The sequence below is a fragment of the Sorex fumeus genome, unplaced genomic scaffold (assembly GCF_029834395.1).
Source record: "Sorex fumeus unplaced genomic scaffold, SorFum_2.1 ptg000099l, whole genome shotgun sequence".
In the NCBI taxonomy this organism is placed as follows: Eukaryota; Metazoa; Chordata; class Mammalia; order Eulipotyphla; family Soricidae; genus Sorex; species Sorex fumeus.
The window spans coordinates 8688550-8711577 of NW_026606156.1; the positions used below are offsets into that span (position 1 = coordinate 8688550).

Here is a 23028-nt window from a genome sequence, read left to right on the forward strand (position 1 = left end):
TCAGAATAGTGACTCAAAAGATCAAATACTTAGGCTTTGCCATGTGGGTGAGATACTACTGGTAGTTTGCCGGGCTCTCTGAGAGGGGCAGAGGAATCGAACCCGGGTCAGAAGCGTGCAAGGCAAATGCCCTACCCGCTGTGTATTGCTCCAGCCTGACATACAGTAAAAACTAAAAATTACTGCTGAGAGAAACTGAAGATACCAAGAAATGGAAAGATATTCCCTGTTCCTGAAATGGAAGAATCAACATTTTTAAAACGACCACTCTACCCAAAGTACTATAGAAATTCAATGGAAAACTAATTGAAATTCCAATGATTGTTTTAAAAGACATGGAACAAACTCTATTAAAATTTGTATGGCCAAAGCCCTGGCCCTGCCACTCCCACCGGGCCTCTGACATGTATGGGGAGATAAACAGAAGCTTCCTCAAAAAAGAAATACAAATGGCCAAAAGACACATGAAAAAATGCTCTACATCACTAATCATCAGGGAGATGCAAATCAAAACAACAATAAGATATCATACACCACAGAGACACAATCAAAAAGAACAAGAACAACCAATGCTAGCACGGTTGGGGAGAAAGGAACTCTCTTTCACTGTTGGTGGAAATGCCAACTGGTCCAGCCTTTTGGGAAAACAATATGGACATTCCTTAAAAAATTAGAAATTGAGCTTCCATGACCCAGCAATACCACTTTCTGGGAATATATCCTGAGGGTACAAAAAGCACAGTAGAAACGGCATCTGCACCTATATGTTCATTGCAGCACCGTTCACAAAAGCCAGAATCTGGAAACAACCCGAGTGCCCGAGAACAAACGACTGATTAAAGAAACTTTGGTACATCTACACAGTGTAATACTATGCAGCTGATAAGGAAAGATAAGGTCATGAAATTTTCTTATAAGTGGATGGACATGGAGAGTATCATGCTAGGTGAAATGAGTCAGAGAGGAACAGAAATAGAATGACTGCACTCATTTTGGAGTATGTAATAGTATGATACTGACACCCAAGGACAGTAGAAACAAGGGACAGGAATATTGCTCCATGGTTGGAAGCCTGCCTTATAAGCTGGGGGAGAAGGCAGCTGGAATAGAGAAGGGATCACTAAGTCAATGATGGTTGGAGGGATCATTCGGGATGGGAGATGTGTGCTGAAAGTAGATAAAGGCCCAAACATGATAGCCTCTCAGTATTTGTATATCAAACCATAATGCCCAAAAGTAGAGAGTATGGGGAAAAGTGTCTGCCACAGAGGCAGGGAAAGGAGTTGGGGCGGGCGAGGGGGAGGGGATACTGGGGACACTGGTGGTAGACAATGTGCACTGGTGGAGGGATGGGGGTTCCATCATTGTATGACTGAAACTCAAACATGAAAGCTTTGTAACTGTATCTCATGGTGATTCAATTAAAAAATAAATAAAATTTGTATGGAACCATAAAATTCCCTGAATAGTGTTTCCTTCTCTAACTTATCCCCCAACCCCCCGGCCCAGTGGCAAGCTTCCTACTGAACACCAGTTCTATTGCCACTGAGCATTTGATATTCCCCTAGGAAGTTTCTTTATATCCCACATGAGAGATTATTCTGAGTCTATTCCTCTCCCTCTGACTGGTTTCACTCAATAGGATTCTCTCCAGATGCAGAAAATGTTGTAGGAAGTTGCATAACTCTATCTTTCCTCAGAGCCAAACAGTATTCAATTATGTATATTTACAGTAGTTTTAAAGAAAAAAACTTTTTTATTAGAAAGTTACCTGTGAAGAAGTTCTTCTGTGCAAAGATGAAGTGGTAAGTAGCTTTATAAACCTCTAATTCACACTGCCATGTCTGTGGCATATTCCATATTCGGGGATAGCTGGCATTGATATGGAACTGAAAACAGATTATTAAGAAAAAAAACTGTTATCTTTTGTAAACACTGGAAATGAAGGCACAGATGTGATGAGTAATCTGAATTTTTCTTTCCTACTAGGCTGAACAGAGGTGCCTTCATGAGTATAATATTCTGTGACTAAAGTCAGTATCTGATTACATGCAGCTGCTTAAAATGCTAAGCCATGCTGGTCAGACAAATCAGGATACAGCATCTATGCTGTTCTCCAGCTGAACTATAAGCCTACTATCATCACCTCAACTCCCTGTAAGCCTCATCTGTGGGGAAAGACTTTGGGACATAAAAGTAAGGTGCGATGCTGTCCGGCCACACAGAAGTCTCAACCCCACTATGTGGTAAGCCACCATCTGACAACTGGTACACAGTTACAGAGCCAGCACCATGCTTGATGGCAGAGTCTACCTGAAGAGGTAAAAGCTGCCTGGCCAGAAAACAGCAGTGCTATGCAGAACCACTGACCACCAATAGCTAAGAAATTCACTAAAATGCTAATAAACATGACAGTTTCATAATATTTTCACATCAATATATTCTTGGTAATTTCAAATGTTCCCTCTTAACTTACACACAAGTATCATGTGTGAATGATTAAGAGAATTAATTCAGGATCTATTAATACTGCAACTCTATAAAACAGATTTTATTGTTACTGTTGTTCTCATTCCTAATAAAAAATTAATCTGATTTATTAGGATCACCAGTGCAATTTAATCATAAGTATTTTATTATAATTTCTCTTTCTAATATGGAGTGACTCAGGGCTTTCAAAAGATCTTCATCTTCTACCTTATCAAGTGAAAAGCACAATGAATTAAGTTCTGAGAAAGAACTGGATGGAATCAGAAAACAACAAAAACAAAAAAAGTATTTTCTTTAAAAGAGAGAGTTAGAGATAAACTTAATTTGCATATGTGAGGTTCTGGGTTCAATCCTCAGCAGTGTGTGCGACACACACACACACACACACACACACACACAGCATAAATAATGAAAGGGAAAAACAAAACCATGGAGAAATTTAGTATAGCAGTACAAAGATTTTTTAAAAAACAATACTGAAACAACTTTTCACATTTTCAAAGACCCAAACCCCACTTATTATCAATCTATATTCACTCCCCCCAGAGATGCCAAAGAGTTCATAAAATAAGGAAAAGATCAGAAGACCACCTGATAGTTTATGAAGGAGAAGATGGACCAGCAGATGAGTTCATTAAAATTTCATATTAAATTAAAAACCAATGAATATTTTATGCATATCATCACCATATATGCCAGACTTACTGCTAACATTTCTGCTTCTAAGAGGGTTCTGTACTGCATGCTGGTAGTGGCATCAACATGTAGTAGTTGTCCCTTAATTGCAGGGGTGTAACCTGACAAACAAAACGTTCAAATTAGTAACCTAAAATACATGTTAAAAAATTATAGACTGGAAACAACACCCTCCACCACCCAAAGAAAGAAACCCTGAAAAACTGTCATAGTTACTACTTGAAAGTGTCCCAATGAGACATTTGCTACTGACTTTTCCCATTGCAAAACCCATACACTATGATCCTCACACACTACCCTGATTTGTTTCCCAATGCAAAACTTAAAGCCCATTGTCCAAGCAAGAGTTTTCATCAATTATATATCTTAAATGGACCATGCCTATATCTTTTCTCCATCTACTGACTCTAGAGCACACATTTTCATGATTTTCAACTACTCTTTTTATCATAGTTCGATATAGGAGAGCTCATTCTGAATAAAAGGCAGGAAAGCTGAGGTTCACTTTTGTTCTTGATAGTCTGTCCTATAAATAGTGTCTAGTCATATCTCCACAGACAGTTCAACAGGCATACTGCTCTGGTATTCATTTATTAATATTTATATGAATCTTAGAAAATGTTTTCAGTGAGTTTTACTCTACAACAGTATAAGAGCTAGGTCTATTAGTCATCTCAGATAAGTCATCATAAGGTGAACTAACTTGAACCCAGGTATGTAGTTTGGTGGTAGAGTACCGGCAAGGCATGTTTGTTCAATTACAGTTTACAATTTCAATTTTCAGCACTGCCCACACCACATCATGAGTGTGATTCCTGATGTCAAAACAAAAGTGCAACACGCTGCATACCACAGCAGTGTGTCCTCCAGACACTGCAGGAGCTACAATCACAACATGGGAGGAAAAGAAAACCTACGGGGACTAGAAGACAGTACAGCAGTTAGAGCTTATGTCCTCATGACCTCAGGCCCTCAGCACTGCCAGTGCCCTGGGTACCCTCTGCACTGCAGGGCTGGAGCAGCATTGCATCCTTAGCCCCTCACACAGAACCACTGTGGCCAAGTGGCTAAGAATTGCAGGCAAGGGCCTTGGTACTCAGGTCTCCTGACCATCGCTTGGGAGGACCCCTCCCCAGATAAATTAAAAAAAAAAAATTAAAAAATGGTAAGTCACCGAATCTTGACTGAGATGTAGAACTTTACACATTCTTTTTTTTTTTCCTTTCTGGATCACACCCAGTGATGCACAGGGGTTACTCCTGGCTCTGCACTCAGGAATTACTCCTGGAGGTGCTCAGGGGACAATATGGGATGCTAGGAATCAAGCTCAGGTTGGCCGCGTGCAAGGCAAATGCACACTATGCTATCGCTCCAGTCCCAGAACTTTACATATTCTTTACAAGTGTGAGGACCTTTATTGTATCCCCAGCACCAAACCAGAAGTCACCTACTCTCAACCATAAGCCTGGTGTGCATCCCATACACCCTAAGCTTCTCAGAAGTCCACATCATTCCCATTATACCTCCAATGATTCATCACAGTTTGGCTTGAAGGTGGAGCCCTTCATCCTCACCTAAAGTAGTTCACTGACCCTGGAGCAATAGTTACACGAACAACATCTGTACCACCAGTACATCTTCAGTCTAAAAATACTAAAATATCCCTTTAATCGAACGACTCTCAATTTTGTGCAGCCCTGGACTTTTCTTTCCCCATAAAAAATCTTTAATTTAGTTTGTTCTACAAGATGCCTCCTTCTAATGAAAAGATTCACCCAAAGACCTAGAGAATTTCAAGCATCCATGTCACAACTTCGCACAATTACTCTTCAAACAAGCTAAGGGCAAACTCTTCAGAAAAACAGCCCAAGTAACAGGGGAAAGTGATTGAAAAAAAGCAAAGAAAGCCAGGAATTACATAGAAAGTGTTACATTTAGTTATAGGAACACTGCTGCTAAGTGACTCAAAGATGCAGGTAAGTTGTTCATTCCTATATTCTCAACAACAAAATAAGTAAAGCAGAATTTCATTTTATTGTCAGAATGTAATAATAAAAGCAAAACTGTTCATGACTAGACAAAATTTTGATAAATTTAACAAGAAGTAGTTCATCTGAAAGGGAGGGGTATTGGAGTCCTTAGGAAAGGAGGTGGGTACACAAATGATGGATGTGAATTCTTACTAGAATTATAAGTATGAGAAACCATCATTAACAGTATTAGAAATCATATAGCTTCAATCGAAAATTAAGAAATCAAAATAAAATTTTCTAAGAAGTATTTAGGGGCTAGAGAGACAATAAAGTAAGAAGGCACTGGCCTTGCATGCGGTCAACCTAGTTGAATATCTGGAGCCAGGAATAATTCCTGAGCTAATAATTCTCATTGGGTGTGGCCCAAAAGCCAAAAATAAATTAAAATAAAAATTAAAAAGAATACAATCATGTCACTGATAACTTGTATCAGAGTCCAAATTCCAAATGCATAACAAAATCAGATAAAGCTGATTAGATAAAGCTATCATTATTAAGCATTAATGTTTTAAAAATGAAAAGTTCTGGCTAAAGAGAAAGGACACAGATTAAGGCAGTGCATGCCTTCCATGCAGTCATCTAGACTCAGTCCCAGACACTACATGGTCCCCTATCATCGCCTGGTGAAGTCCTGGAAGCCACCAACCACCACTCCCCAAGCTGGAGTGCTAATTTCCAGCTAATTCCACCTAATGCCTAGCTAATGCCCAACACCATGGGACCCCAGTAAATTGTGCATCCTTGGTTCCTTGTGTGGAATCACAGGCCTGGATGTTCACAAATTGCCAAGAGTGCTAACAGTGCTCCAGTTCTCCTGAGCACTGTTTTAGGGGCCACCTGGTCTCCAGAGCACAACTTTAGGAGCCCCAGGTATCCTGAGCACTCTTTAGGGGTCCCTGAGTCTCCTGAGCACTGCTTGGAAAGCCCAAAATAAACAAAATGAAAAGTTGTTCTCTTAGTCATGATATTCAAATTAGCAAATCTTCATGATGTCTACTTACCAACCATAGCTTTTGGGTTAAAACAAAGCCTATCAGAGACTATAAAAACCAGCTCCCGGAGGGAGAACAGTGCAGTCTCCTGCCCCCCCACCTGGCTATTCCTCGCCGGGGCCCCTTGGAGGGGAGCGGGTTGAGCTTTCCTCCCCGCCCTGATCAGGGCCCCGGCAGCCAAAGACCTCCAGGACCAGCCACCACCATGCTGAGACCACTCTCCGCACACCTGAAGGTACCGGCAGAGGGACAAAGCCACGTGGGTTCTGGGGCCGAGATCTCCAAGCCTACTCGGATTCGCATTCGCAGCCGCCCGACATCTTATTATGACATCTCATTCCTACTTTGACAATCTGGCAGGCTACTGAATGTAGCCTGCCCACACGGCAGAGTCTGGCAAACTCCCCGTGGCGTACCCAATATGCCAAATACCAGTAACAATGATGGGTCTCATTCTCCTAAAGAGCCTTGAATATAATCTCAGGGCTAGGATGAAGGAGACGTTACTGGGGCCTGCTCGAGGCAATGGACGAATAACAGGATGATCTGTGATCTGTGATCTGATCAGTGACTCACTCAATCACTGGCCATGTTAAAGTACCAGGTATTAGGAGACACCACAAGGAAGAAAAACAACACTTGCTGTAAAGGGGCAACAGAAAACAGAAAAACCTAACCTGAGCACATTATGTTTAGTCTTACAAAAGAGAAAGAAACAGTATAATGAAAGCACAGAACTACATGACCTAACTTGGTTTGTAAAATGGCACATAAATAAATTAGTTACATAATGTTTATTAGAAACCACAGATACAACAAAATCAAGCTGAAAAAGAAAACCCCTGTATTTTAAGTTTAAATGAACAAACTATGATTTATAAATTAATTTTCATTTAATCACTTAAAATTGAAAAGTATTCACTGCAGCTTACCATTTTCCTCAACTGTCATTGGAATATTAATTTCCAAGTATGAGCCAGCTCCTACATTTACATGTATAGCATTTGTTTCCTATCAAAAGAAATAAAAATAAATTATTCGCCAAACTGTCTTTAGAGGGCCAGGGTGAATACTTTGTTGTTTTTTATTAAGAGGGGCAGAAAGCCAAATAATTTAGGGAACCACTGATATAAAACTTAATTTTAATTCCATCTTTACTTTTCATTTAATATCACAAAATACAAATGTCAAAAGATATTTAAAAAATATTAGAAGTTCCTAAAAACGACCTGCTGAGATATTATAATGGCTAAACCACTTGCCTTGCGTGTGGCTGACATTATTTCAATCCCTGGGACTGTTTATAATTCCCTAGAATAACCAGGACTGATCCCTGAGCACAGAGTAAGATCTGAGCACAGCCAAGAATGAACCAAACTCTCCTCCCTCCCCACAATAAAAGTCCCTAGTCTAGTGTATAGGGCATATAGGATGCTCAATCCCTGGGATCCCATAAGATCCCATTTGGTCCCCTGAGCACTGCCAGAAGTGATCCCTGAGCACAGAGCCAAGAGTAACCTCTAAGCATCACAAAATATGTCCTAAAAACAAACAAAAAAATAAAAATTCACATTTATTCCAAAAATACACTAAAAGAATTTGGCCACACGTAAAGAAGAAAAGTAATCAGACTATAATATAAGGAGCTATGAATAGAATTACCTTCTTGTCACTGTTTGGAATTTAATGAAAGACTGATAAAATCAATATACATATAATGTGTGTGGGGGGGAACGTGAGAAACTTGTAGAAGGAAATCTTAGTACTAATCACTAGAGAAACACTCTGAGAAATAATGTTCAGATTTTAAGCATTTTTCTACTAAATTTTTTCAATAATTACCCTATTTTTGGTGAATAGCAAATCAATTGTAGCATCTGCAATAATGTTCATTCGTAGTTCAAAAGCAAGGATCTGTCTGGGTCTTCCAGGTCGTGCAATTTCAGAAACTTTCAGAACTTGATAATCAGGTGGGAAAAAAAATTTCCATAAACAATCTCTACAAAAGAAGATAAAGAGGAAAAAAAGACATGTTAAACAAAATTACCTCTGATAAGGGACCAAAATCAGGACTCTAACTTGATATCATCACTGCTCTTACTTAACAATTTACATTTTTCTCCAATGTAAACTGGTTTACACCTTTTGGAAAACAACAAAGGCACATCTCAAAAAAGTAAGAAATGAGCTTTCATATGACCCCAGACACTTCTGGGCATCTATCAGAAAAGCCCAAAAATTCTACTCAGAAAAGATATCTGCACTTTATGGTCACTGCAGAACTATTCACAGTAGCCAAAATATGGTGGTGGACAGGAGGCTGTTAGACCCAAGTGTCCACGATTAGATGACTGGATAAAGAAACTATGGTTTGGAAATACAATGGAATACTACTCAGCTATAAGAAAAGATAAAATAATGCAATTTACTACTACCTGGATGGAACTGGTGGGTATCATGCTGAACAGTTAGCAGGAGAGACAGATACAAAATAACTTTTCATATGTAGGATATAAAACAGCACAGAAATGCAATAACAAATGACCAAAGGCAACAGAGCCTGAGAACTGTTCTACTTCTCTATTACAGCACATACTTATGACCTTGATTTTTCTCCATAAAAACTAAAACTATATAGAACTTTTGTTTCTAACTCTCCACAAACCCAGTAACTTCTGACAGACATTTTCATTGATTAAATACAAAGGAGTCAACACAGGGTTTACTCAACATCTTTCTAACCAATTACCTCTTCCTCTTGAACAAACTTCTCTGCAAAGAAGTTGTCTGAATTGAAATAGTTGGTGCTAGCTTATCAGCTCAAAATAAAATAGCGCATCCAAAGTTGCAGTTATTAAAAAAGTTCAAGTTGATTTAAAGGAATTTGGGAGTGGGGGCAAGGCCTACACAGATAGTGCTCAGAGCTTACTCCTGGCTCTGCACTCAGAGTTCACTCTAGATGGTGCTTGGGGACCTTATGCAATGCCAAGGATCGAAACCAGATCAGTCAAGGGTAAAGTAAGCATTTTTCCCCCTTTATTCTCTCCAGCTCAAGAAGGTTCTTGTTGCATTGCAATACATTTAAATGACTTATTAGAAATATAACTTATCAACAAACCTCTGTCTATCTGCCCATGGTCCATAGTTGAAATCTGTTCCTTTACCACAAACTATATCTAGACCCCAACAGGGAGGCAAATCTTGTAATTTGCAATCCTCACTGCTCATTTCTCCTTCAATATTTTCTTCTACTTCTTCTGGAACAAGTCCTGTATTCCAAAATATAAGAATAGACAATGTTAAGGCAGTCAATTAAAATAACTTTTAAGCAGTTAGCAGGTTTTTTTTTTGTTGTTGTTGTTTTGTTTTTGGGTCACACCTGGCGATGCACAGGGGTTAGTCCTGGCTCTGCACTTAGGAATTATTCCTGGCGGTGCTCAGGGGACCATATGGGATGCTGGGAATGGAACCCGGGTTGGCCGCGTGCAAGGCAAACACCCTACCCACTGTGCTATCACTCCAGTCCCAATATTAGCAGTTTTTAAAAACTTTTAGTGCTAAAACTTTTTCTCCTTCAGGAATCCATATACATACTTAAAATCTACTACAGAATTCAAAGTGAATATATGTTTGTGTATGAAAACGTATATATACATGAGTTTTACGTATTAAATTTACTATTATATCAAAATTTATTCAAAATTTGAACTGACTAATATTTTTAAATTTTTCGGCCATACCTAGCAGTACTCAGGGCTTACTCCTAGCTCCTAAAGCTCTGCACTCAGGGATCACTCCTTGCAGACTCAGGAAACATATGGGGTGTGAGGATCAAACCCAGGTCAGTCATGTGCTGGGCAAGTGCTCCTATCTATTGTATTATCACCCTGGCCCTCAAATTGAGTTCTTTTAATATTTATTATTTTTTAAAAATAAAATCATGTTAACAAAATAAAAATTTAATTAAAATATTAACATTTTAATAAAATTTAATTTCCTTTAAAATATTTTTAATAAAAATAGTCACTTTCTAAAACAAAATAATTTAGTTAGCTGTGCTGGCACTGTGTTCTTTTTTTATAACAGAGGATACATCCAGTGGTATTCAGGTACTATCAAACTACATATAGGTGGTTCTGGGGATGCATCCTAGAGCCTCACAGATGCCACACATGAGCTATACCACTTGAATCAAACTCCCAGCCACAATACTGCTTTAATTTTGGCAAGTCTCCTCAATGTCCATCCAGTTTAACAGAAATGATGATGAAAAACTGACTGCCACAGACTCATACCCGGTTCATCCATGTAGTAGTAGATGTCCACATCGTTTGACTGCATCACCACAAAACCCTCCCCCATTAACCGAGGTGGTCTGTAAAAAGCAAAGGGAAAACAGACTGATTATACACCTCAAATACAAAGTGTTCATTCTTCTCATTAATGGAAGTAAAGAGATAAAAACAGCTCTTTGAAAAGGGACAAACGTCTTTTAAAATGACAGTTGTTTCATAACTCTCTTCCAGATTATACTACATAAAATAGTAACTAAAATTTTTAAATCATAAATTAAGAGAAAAAAATGTTCTTCATTTTAGATTCTAAATGAAAGAAAGCAACTTCAAACAAAGTTTAATACTATGAAAGAAAAATGGTTGCTGGTATATCATAAATGATGTGACTATCCGTTTTACATCAAAATGAAAATCAACTATTTTATATTAATGCTATAAAATGGAATAAAAGTATTCTACATATATAAAGTTTAGTCATTCCAAAATACTAATTTTGTCATTATTACTTTTTTTGATGCTGTATCCAAATCCAAGATATCACATTGTTAAGACTATTTTTAACAATCATAGATTACCTAGTTCCAAGTATAGTTGATAAATCAGAAATAATCCTAAAGTGAATAAATCTGGAATGAAAACTCTCTAACATCTATTTCTCACATCATCTTTACTTGTTTTAACTTTCCCTCTTTGTCACTTGTCAAAATTAACTTCTCAATGTCAAAATTATCTTCCTCCATGTCAAAATTAACTTCTCAATCATAAGGTAAAAGAACCTACAAAGATTACCAGTTTTCTTCTATATATTAAATCCAAAGGTTAATGTTTAATTACATCATGTAACTGACATGCTTACTTTTAAGCATGAAATATACAATTTTAAATATAATACATAAATAGCACAACTTTTTTAATCTTATTCTCTAGATACCTCATAAAATCCAAATTTATTCAGCATTATTACCTGTACCTATAAATTAAGAAGAGGGCATAGAGCCCACAGTCTAGAAGAAATTTAACAAAAGTCCATGATCCAGCAGAGTGGGACCAGCGAGCCACAACTGAGCTCCAGAGAGGTTGCAGGTCTCACTCTTCCCTCTGCCTTTTTTAGTTGAATCAATCTCCAGAAAGATTTAACAAGCAAGCCAGAATGTGAAATTCCTCATCCTTTCATGGCAATGTCTTGCTAACCCTAAAGAAACTGAGAAATGGTAAAACTTCACACCAACATATTCTTCAACCCTAGCCTCTCTCCCAGTAACAAATCCTAGAGACCTCTCCTCCCAACATGAGCATGAGCACTAGAACTGTAAGGCCCATCCACTTGGTACACACCCAAGAAGACTAAGGCTCCCTCCCACTTTGTGGAAGGAAAACAGATCTGGAAAGCTAGGTGAAAAACTAGCTAAGACTCGAGCAAAGTGAGTTCCAAAACAGAATCATCCAAACTTCACCAGCTGTCCAAGGGTAATTTCATTCAATTTTCAGCTTCTTATTAACTCAAAACAATAATCACTATAATGAATTTGTTACTTACTATTAATCTGTTTCTTCTGGAAATAAAAACCTAGCTGCTATGTTCATTTCCTAACACACAAACATCAGGATATGAATGCCCCACATAAGTTTTCCAAACATAGTAATAAGAAAAAAAAGTAAAAAAAAAATTATAGTCATAATCTTACAGAGAAGTTTTTAAACTGTAGTTTATGTAACTACTGACCAACTTGTAGCAATTAAAATGATCTAACTGGCATCAATGATATATACTAACAACTGATTTTTTATTTTTATAACATTTTCTTACTCATCATTTTGAAGACCAACATATCTCGGACTAGGAACAAGCATGACTCGAACATTCTCCAGCTTTCCTTTTACTATGTGCATGAACTGGTCAAGGTGGCTTGAAGGTGGTTTTGTAGTGTAAGTTAAGAAAGCATCATCAAAGTTGATGCACAGAGTTTGAGGTTGGTAATGATTCCCAAAGGCCAAACGTCCCTAAAAGACAGATAAGATATTAGACTATACTTCTTCAGGCCCTAGTTTTTCCTTGGCTGACCTAATACCAAGCATTTTAAAGCAACAACTAAATAATACATTTTAGTACTAGTCACTATTTATATAATTACACTGATCAATTTAGACCAATTTTCAAAGACATTTATGTGTGTACAGACTTTAAGACTTTAAAGTCTAGTGAATTGGGCTAAAACAGTGTTGATGCTAAAATGATCCTTTTACACTTTATGAAATCAGAACCAAAACTCTTTACAAAAGTTACTTTTGTTGGGGTCTATGAGATACAACTCAACAAGCTGAGAGCATGATTTACACATAGAAGACCCAGTTGAATGACCAGTATTGCAGAGTTGCCCAAGGACCTTTGTGAGTAACCCTACACAAAGTCAAGATAGCCCTCAAGAGCTGCCTGGTGTGATATATCTCCCCCACCCTACAAAACAAACAAACACCCTTAAAAAAATTTTTTTTCACACCCAGTAGTGCTCAAGGAGTCTGCTTGATACTCAGGGACCACAAGAATTATAGCAGAGTCCCAACAAGTGGGAGTGGAGGGGTGGAGGATGGAGTATAAGGAATCAAACTCAGGCCTCTCAAGCCAACATGTGTCCTGCAATTTGAAATATCTCCCTGGTCCAAAAATTACTTTATTAGGTAAGGTAAAGGTAAAGGCCCTCCCGTTGATCGTCGATTTGCTCGAGCGGGCCCAGTAACGTCTCCATTGGAGACTTTGTTGTTACTGTGTCTGGCATATCGAATACTCTCGGTAGCTTGCCGGGCTCTCCGAGAGGGGCGGAGGAATCGAACTCGGGTCGGCCATGTTGGCCGCGTGTAAGGCGAACGCCCTACCCGCTGGTAAATATCATTATTTAAAAACTAAAACATTCACTGAAGCAGAATTTACTTACTGTGCTCACGTTGACCTTTATGACAGGAATAAGTGATCTCCATGAAGATGCTGGGTCTTGAGATTCCGTTTTCACTTTAACTCTGAGAAAATTAAAAAATAAAAATTGATAATATCAGAAAAACTTAAATACCTGAATATACAGTTGACTTCTTAACAACATACATTTTTTCTTTTTTTTTTTTTTCAAGGAAGAGGAAATCTGTCAAGTAGTCAAGTAGTGCCCAGAGGATCTGGAGGCAATTTCAGCAATACTTGTGAAACCAGGTCAGACAGTTCAATTCGAGGGGCCTTACCACGGTCATATCTGACAGTGCTCTGTGGACCATGCAGTGCTAGGAATTGAACTTGAGACCCTGCACAAGGAAAGCATGCACCCCTGACCTCTGAGCTATACATCATGAATACCAGCTCTATCTTTCCAATACAGCTGAAGGAATAATAATGTCCCTAAACTATCTCAAAGAATGCACTCTATCAAGTTTTACATCTGCAAGCTTTGATGATACAACTGTTTTACAAACTGATATTAAAGCTGCTATTACATCTATTACCATGTCCATTTTACTACAATACCACATTTAACAAGATAGCCAAATGATCACCACACAAATGATCAAGGTACTATGATGTCTTCCAGGATCTAAAACAAGTCTAACAACACAGAAGATCCTTTTCCTTCCCCCATCTTGGACCAAGTAACATGAAAATTATAGGCCAAGAGTAAAAAAAGGGAACTGGCTAATGTTTCTTGGCCAAAAGAGAGAAAATGGAAGGTACAGAAATTTAAGACACAAAACTTTCACAGCAATTCACCAAAGGGTTACCTTCCAAGACCAATGACAGTTAAATGATGTCAGCACTTAATACTATACTCAAAACTGACCCCCACACTCTCTTAATGACCACTGCCTACAGCCAACCGGGTTCACACTCCAGTATCACACTGGGTCATCTGAGCACTGAGTATAGCCGGGTTGGCCTGAGTAACCCCAAGCACTCCAGGCTACAAGTAGTGCTGATTCCTTGGATCTTTATGTAGAACTGTCAGTCAAGAAATAACCAAGAGGTACTCTGGGTCCTTGAGCATTGGCTATTAAGAAATCCTCCAAATGTACAAATTCTGTGTATAAAAAAAAAAATCAGTGAGCATATCAATCAAAGCAGAAAAAGCAATCAACAGAATCTAACATCCATTCCCTAATACACCAGGAATAGAGGAAGTCTTCCCCAATTTGATCGTTATAAGAACTCTATAATTACTATGATGTTGAAAAAACAGAAGCCTATCCACTAAGATAAGGTACAATACAAGGGTGTTATCTCATCACTTCATACTCAAGTTCTTTTAACAAAATATGGAAATAAAAGGTATATATGTTGGAAAGAAAGAACTGAGATTTGCAGCCAATATAGCTGTCTATACAGAAAACCAGAAAGAATAACAACTAAAAATTCAAACAACTCTGAAAATCAATAAGCAATTACAGCAAGGTTGTAGTAAATTATTGGGAAGTAAATTACTTCCCAATAATCCAGCAATGTGCAAGTGAAATGTGGTATTTAAAATGCAAAACTATTCTATTATTATCATAAAAGCCAAAATGCCTGGCTTATGTACAATATGAGAAAAAACGCAAAATTCTGAAGAAGAACCAAATAGCTCAACAAGAACCAAATTAATGGAGAGTTTGAGATCAGAAGACCCAACACTGACAAGATGTCAGATCTGTTCGCTTAAACAAGGTAGATTTCCAGGGAAATGCAGAGTAATTTGTATTTCTGGAAAGTGGTGGTGAGTGAAATAAGTTTTAAAACTTCTGGTCTACCACTTCAATGCAACTCAAGCAACTCAATAAAAATCTCTTTTTTTTTTGCTTTTTGGATCACACCCGGCGATGCACAGGGGTTGCTCATGGCTCTGCACTCAGGAATTACCCCTGGCGGTGCTCAGGGGACCATATGGGATGCTGGGAAGCAAACCCAAGTTGGCCACATGCAAGACAAACGCCCTACCCGCTGTGCTATTGCTCCAGTCCCAATCAAAATCTCTTAGGTGGATATCTTATCAACAACAGCAAACTGATTCTATAGCTTATGTGAACAAGCAAAAGACCCCAAATAGTCAACCAAATATCACTTAATCACTTAATCACTTAATCCCCGTTATTCATCGATTTATTCGAGCGGGTGCCAGTAACGTCTCCATTCATACCGGTTGCGTGCTAGCGTAGCCCAATGGTATCTGTTCGTTTTAGGAACATGTAGAGCCTCAAACCGATCATTTAGGGTCTTGACGAAGAAGTCTGACCATCTTATAGGTGGGCGTCCACGTGATCTTTTGATGTCCCGTGGAATCCAATCAGTAATGGCTCTAGTCCAGCGGTTGTCTGTAAACCTCATTACATGTCCAGCCCATCTGATTTTTGATGTCTTGGCAAATGAGACAGCGTCTCTGATTCTTGAGCGTTGACGAAGATCAGAACTCCGGATTCTATCTCTCATTTGAGTGAATCGTGATATTCCAAGCATAGTTCTTTCGATTCCTCTTTGAGAGACCCGAATAGTGTTCTCATCCTGTTTTCGTAGGGTCCAGGTCTCTGAGGCATATGTTAATGCAGGAAGAATAGTGGAATCAAAGAGATGTGCTCGTAGTTGGAGGTTCTTTGTCCTTTTAGTTATTTCTTCAATGCTCTTGAAGGCATTCCAAGCCGCTCTCTTCCTCCTGCGTAACTCAGGTGCCAGGTCATTCATCATGTTGATTTCTCGACCTAAGTATATATAACTGTTGCATTCGGAGATGGTGGTTCCGTTGAGAGCGAATGGAGCGTCAGGAACAAGGCTGTTTCTCATAAACATTGTCTTCGTAAGATTCAGCTGTAGTCCAACCTTTCCACACTCATGGTCAAAGTCCGCAAGCATTTGTGCTGCTTGGCTGATGTTTGGTGTTATTAGAACGATGTCATCAGCAAAGCGGAGGTGGTGTAGTTGCCGACCATCTATCTTCACTCCCATGTTTTCCCATTCTAGTCGTCGCATGATGTTCTCGAGGGTGGCACTGAAGAGTTTTGGTGAAATGGTATCACCCTGCCGAACCCCTCTCTTGATATGGATGATTACTTCTTTGTAGAATGGTGAGATCTTGGTAGTGAATCCGCAATAGAGCTCACGAAGGATCCTGATGTATTGAGTTTGTACGCCCTGATTGACTAGGGCTTCCATGACCGCTTCCGTCTCAACAGAATCAAAGGCCTTCTTTAAATCAATGAACGTTAGACAGAGCGGCATCTTGAACTCCCGAGATACCTCAATGAGCTTGGTTATTGTGTGGATATGGTCGATGGTACTGAATCCTTTTCGGAATCCAGCTTGTTCACATGGTTGTCCTTCATCTAGTGTTCTGCTAATCCTATTCAGGATGACTCGAGTGAATAGTTTGTAGATGACAGACAATAGGCAGATTGGGCGATAGTTGCCAATGTCGTGGATGTCTCCTTTCTTGTATAGTAGTACAGTCTTGCTGGTTTTCCATTGGGATGGAACCTTGCATTCAGACAGGTAGCGTGTGAAGAGTCGAGCTAATGTATTGATGAGTACTGATGGTAAGTTCTTCAGGTGTTCAGGTCTGATCTTGTCTGGGCCAGGTGCTTTTTGTTTCTTTATCGACGAGATGGCATGTTGGATTTCGGAAGGGAGAACATTGGGAACGACATATCCATCATGTGGTATGTGGTATGTGGGCAAGTGGATGTGGCTATTAAAGAGATCTGAGTAGAATTCATGAATAATCTTCTCCATTGCCCTTCTGGAAGATGTGATAGATCCATCATGATGTCGGAGGGCAGTCATCTTGGTTTTGTAGTTGGTGAAGGACAGGCGGGCATTACGAATGTTTTTCCCAGCTTCTGCTGCATCTACCAGTACTGCTGCTCTCCTGTTTTTGAGGTCATCCTTGATGGCTTTTCTGCACTGTTTTGCCAGTTCGGACGTTTGCTGGTGGTTGCCTGAGGCACGTGCCACGCCACGTTGGCGAATAAGTTCAAGAGTGTTCGAAGAAAGACGGTTTTTTGTGGTTATCTCTCTCTTGGCATTCCTTGCACAATCATGGAGGTGCTGAATCATTCGATCGTATTCCTCATCAATGTTGTCAATGACGGCATCTTCCCATGTTGCTGCAACAGAGCCAAAGAGTTCCCAGTTGGTGGTTGTTCTGGGAGTCTTCTTCTTAAACCTTGCATTCTTTTCTCCTCGTTCTGTGAGGTAGAATTTTGCACGAAGAAGACGGTGGTCTGATCCCGTTTGGAATTTTGGGACAACAGCAACATCGGTTAGGCAAAACCGCCGATTGAATATGATGTGGTCTATTTCATTGTGGAACCGTCCATCGGGAGACTCCCATGTCCAACGTTTAGATTCAGCCTTTTGGAATTGTGAGTTACCATGGAAGGTTTTGGTTGACATGATGAACTCAGACAGTCTGTCACCTTGTTCGTTCCATTCCAGGCCATGGGTTCCGATGTGGAGTTCATCGACTGATCTTCTTGGTCCTATCTTGGCATTAAAATCACCGACAATGATCTTGTAGAAGGTGTGATCTTCTTTATAGAATTTCTCCAGCTCCATGTAGAATTTCTCAGTTTCTTTTTCACCATAACTGGATGTTGGTGCGTAGACAACAAAGATAGAAACTGCCGGTAGTGAGCCACATTTATTCAAGTGTAATCGTCCGATTCAGGTTGTTAGGCATTCAAATGAATCAATGCTTGTGACTAAGTTTGTGTTGACAAGGATACCGACACCACCGACGCCTCTTTTATCACATGTTCCAAGGAACAGTTCTTCTCCAGTGTCGAAAACAGCATGATGGGATTGATGTCTTCTCGTTTCGGTCAGACCAATGATGTCGTACTTGATCTTTCGTGCTTGTACCATAAGGTCTTCAATGGATGCAGCAGATGCCAGCGTACGAGCATTAAAAGTACAGACAATCATTTTTGTTTTTCTGCGTTTTGGCAGCCCATGTCTGCCTTGGTGTTTTATCAGCTTCTCCTTCCATATCCTTCTCGACTCTGCATAATCAGGGCTAGGGGAATGAGATCCATTTATTACTGGATTTGGCATATCAATTTTCAACCTGTGTCATCCGCCATCTTGTGCGAAGCAAGGTGGCCTCCACGTTCCCCGAGCGACTTCTCCGCTTCTGCCTTGACCGCCCCTTGACCACAGACATGTCTCGGGATCGGTTCCTGAGCCCCGGCGGTGGCGGTGGCGGCTTCCACCGGCGAGGAGGCGGCGGCGGCCGCGGAGGTCTCCACGACTTCCGCTCCCCGCCTCCCGGCATGGGCCTCAATCAGAACCGTGGACCCATGGGCCCCGGGCCGGTCGGAGGCGGCCCCAAGCCCCCGATCCCGCCGCCGCCGCCACACCAGCAGCAGCAGCAACCACCGCCGCAGCAGCTGCCGCCGCAGCAGCCGCCGCCACTCCAGCCGCCGCCGCACCAGCAGCCGCCGCACCCGCAGCCGCCGCCGCCCCAGGACTCATCAACCAAATATGGAGAGAAAAAAATGAAGTTGGAGAACTGTTATTATTTGACTCCAAGATTCACTATAAAATGATGATAATTAAGAAAGTGTGGTGTTGGTGAGAGAAAAGTAGATCACTGGAACAGAATGAAAAGTCCAGAACAGACAAAATCAAACCATATATTTGTATATACATTTTAAATAAGCATATATATGTATATATATGTATATATACGATAGTTATGCATAAGTTTCAAAAGGGTGAAAAGAATTAGTTGTCAATAAGGAGGGAAGGACAGTGAGCGGAGACAGAATAGGACCTCTTTTTACAGACATAATTCTTTTAAGTTATTTTTTTACAGTAGCTCTTGATCTTTTTAAATTTATTTTAAATTGAATCACCTTGAGATAGCCCATTACAAAACTGTTCATGATTGGATTTCAATCATAAAAAGGAACAGGTATAAAATGACGGCATTCATTTGTGGTATATAAAAGAAAAATAGTATGAGACTAATATCCAAGACCAAGGAAAACAGGGGCCAAGAGGATTAGACAGTGGTTGGAATCTACCACAAATGGGGGGGGGGGGATGGAGGGTAGATAAGACAGAGAAGGAATCATTATGACAATAATATTTGGAAATGATCACACTGGATAAAAACTGAGTACTGAAAGTATGTAAAGGGAGATACATGATAACCTTTCAGTATCTCTTTTGCAAGAGACAGCAAGAGTGAGAGAGTGAGCAAGAGAGGTAGGAGAGAACAAGAAAGGGGTGTGGGGAGCTGGGGGTGGTAGGAGGGAAACTGGGGATATTTGGTGCTGGGTATTGTTAAGTTTTTTTAAAGACAAATCATTAATGTGCATAAAAGTTTTAATCTACAAAAAAAATTATATGTATTTAGGTGAGACATTCAATGTTATTCTAATAAAAGCGAATGCTGGATACTGCCAATTAATAAACTTCAAGTGCAACAATGAACCTTTCAATTTTGGACTGGGTCCTCGTTCTTCCATCTTCCCGTGTCTTATCATCCTCTTTCTTGGGTGGAATTATTGTTGGCTCCAAACCAAATAATTCTTGAAGGTGCCCATAAAGATCCGAACGATTATACACATGAAATTCAAAGTCATTGACAGTGATGTACAATCTAGTTTCTGCCTTTGGATCTAAAAACATAAATTACAAAAATAAGTAAATGGTTTTAGTTAACCTTTTTAAAACTTCAAAGTTTTAGTCAATTATCTGCACAGCTAATTTCAAGGATTTATTTTAAAACAAAGATCATTGGTAAAACAATTTTTAATATGTAAGACTACACAAATAAAAAAAATCCTGACATTTCAATTTTGCATTCTGAAAACAACCCAAACATTTAGATTCTAAATGAACTGCAAGTGAAATGTGTAATGACAAAATGTAAATATTTTATGCTAAGAATACCCAAGTAAAGCTTTCTCTCTAAGAGAGATATAAACTTATACTGAAAAATAAATAGTAAAGTGTCTAAATTACAATGCACTTAAAGTATGTGAATTTCTGAATCCTGTACTGGAATTTTTTATACATTTTGTTTTTACCAAATATACAATGCTAAAACAAATGAATTAATGAGCTGTAGGTGTCATCAACCACAAATGCAAGACACAATTAATCATAAATTATCATAATTTAAAAACCCATCTATAAAGTGAAAACTCATCTGCTTCTACTAAAGAAATTATCTTGGAAATGGCCACTTAAGTTGACCAAAGGGGTCAGAAGAAAGGTACCACCATCAACTGCTTTGCTTTTATTCTGAAATAAATCTTATGTGTGGTATCAGAGACTTAACCTTTGTCCATTTTTATGCCTTCTGAAATAAAAATTAATTGAAGGGCAATTAAAAAGATACTACAAGTTAGAACTATTTCATCTTTTGTAAACTAAAGAGCTGTTACTTTCATTTTTCAGTCTGAACTGTAGTTTAAATTTTTTTTCTGCTTTTTGGGTCACACCCAGCCATGCACAGGGGTTACTCCTGGCTCATGTACTCAGGAATTACTCCTGGCGGTGCTCGGGGGACCATATGGGATACTGGGAATTGAACCTGGATCGGCTACGTGCAAGGCAAACGCCATCCCCACTCTGCTATCGCTCCAGCCCCTAAACTGTAGTTTAAATTCATATAATACCAGATTTCAGCATTAATTCTTCATCCAATTATTAACAATAAAGTTATGAAATCAAGCACCGTGAGTAACATAAGCTACACTTTAAATCAACAAATGAAAAAGTTTAAATCACTCTGCCACTCATATTTCAATACTTTTAAGTACTACTCCAGTGTACTTTTCTTCATTAGTTCCTAAGAAACCAGCATACAGCTGAAGAGAAGGGCCACATGGAGGGCGGGACACACAGCTCCCGGAGAAAAAGAAAAAAACAGGTTCCAAAAAGAGCCGAGATCATCGGGAAGTCCCAGATGGGGTAGGTACTGAATCCCGCCTCCCCCAGATGGAACCCTGGTGACCAGAATACAAGCACAGATCGAGTATGCGGGAACTAGGACTTTTCCTCAAAAGCGCGCGGCCACTTACGCGGCCACGCGACATCTCTCTATATACAAAGTGATCAATGGGAAGTAAACCACCCAACGTTTCTCCCTGAAAATCAGAGTTAAGTCTGGAGCACGGCCACAGCCCCAGAAACACAAGGACTTAATGCAGAACCCAGCAGCCTGGAGCAGAAAAGTGAAAGGACTATGTGTTAATCCAGGCCATCATGTCTGCCTGGAGGGGAAAGGGTGTTGCTCCCTTCCGCCCTCCTCCCTCTGGAAAGAAAGATGGTGGCCGCATGGGAGCCTTGTGGACAGCAGGTATGAGCCAGGGGAGTGGGGGCGACTAAAACCTCATGGGAAGGGGGGCGTTCCGGTCCGTCCTTCATGCCCTACCGAGGTCACCAGTTGCCCCCCACGAGCGGCTCTCCAGCACAGCCATGGCCCCAGAAACACAAGGACTTAATGCAGAACCCAGCAGCTTGGAGTTGAAAAGTGAACGGACTATGCATTAATCCAGGCCAACATGTCTGCCCGGAGGGGAAAGGGTTTTGCCCCACTCGCTCTCTCTTCTCTGGAAAGAAGGATGGCGACCGCATGGGAGCCTTGTGGACAGCAGGTATGAGCCAGGGGAGTGGGGGCGACTAAAACCTCATGGGCTGGGGGCGTTCCGGTCCGTCCTTCACACCCTACCGAGGTCACCAGGTGCCCCCCCCCCCCCAACGAGCGGCTCTCCAGCACGGCCACAGCCCCAGAAGCACAAGGACTTAATGCAGAACCCAGCAGCTTGGAGCAGAAAAGTGAAAGGACTATGCATTAATCCAGGCCATCATGTCTGTCCGGAGGGGAAAGGGTATTGCCCCATTCGCCCTCTCCTCTCTGGAAAGAAAGATGGAGGCTGCATGGGAGCCTTGTGGACAGCAGGTATGAGCCGGGGGTGTGGGGGCAACTAAAACCTCATGGGAAGGGGGGCGTTCTAGTCCGTCCTTCACGCCCTACCGAGGCCACCAGTTGCCCCCCACGAGCGGCTCTCCAGCACGGCCACAGCCCCAGAAGCACAAGGACTTAATGCAGAACTCAGCAGCTTGGAGCAGAAAAGTGAACGGACTATGCGTTAATCCAGGCCATCAAGTCTGCCAGAGGGGAAAGGGTGTTGCCCCATTCGCCCTCTCCTCTCTGGAAAGAAAGATGGTGGTTGCATGGGAGCCTTGTGGACAGCAGGTATGAGCCGGGGGTGTGGGGGCGACTAAAACCTCATGGGAAGGGGGGCGTTTCGGTCCGCCCTTCACACCCTACCGAGGCCACCAGTTGCCCCCCACGAGCGGCTCTCCAGCACGGCCACGACTCCAGAACACAGAAACCAATTTCTTAACTATCTGACTTTCAGTAGAAATATTTCCAGGGTCAATAAGTAAAATAGCAGAAATCCAAAACCAACATTTAATTCTTGAACCCAGCTGTAGAAAGCAAATCACTTCACAATGCTTTTTCAGCATGTCTGATTTGAGGGGGGGGGGGGGTAAACTCTAAA

General features: G+C 40.5%; 1 protein-coding gene across 3 annotated transcripts in view; it reads right to left on the reverse strand.

The window, feature by feature from the left end:
- The window catches only part of BLTP1 (bridge-like lipid transfer protein family member 1), a 191387-nt gene that overhangs the window by 132674 nt on the left and 35685 nt on the right, over nt 1-23028 (reverse strand). For all 3 annotated transcript variants that reach the window (XM_056134547.1, XM_056134545.1, XM_056134546.1), the window contains exons 7-15: nt 19944-20130; nt 13437-13518; nt 12314-12507; nt 10507-10586; nt 9330-9480; nt 8054-8210; nt 7144-7222; nt 3196-3287; nt 1772-1889 (exon numbers count right to left, since the gene is read on the reverse strand). In XM_056134547.1, coding sequence (XP_055990522.1) covers nt 1772-1889; nt 3196-3287; nt 7144-7222; nt 8054-8210; nt 9330-9480; nt 10507-10586; nt 12314-12507; nt 13437-13518; nt 19944-20130 — 1140 coding nt within the window. The remainder of the gene's footprint in view (nt 1-1771; nt 1890-3195; nt 3288-7143; nt 7223-8053; nt 8211-9329; nt 9481-10506; nt 10587-12313; nt 12508-13436; nt 13519-19943; nt 20131-23028) is intronic.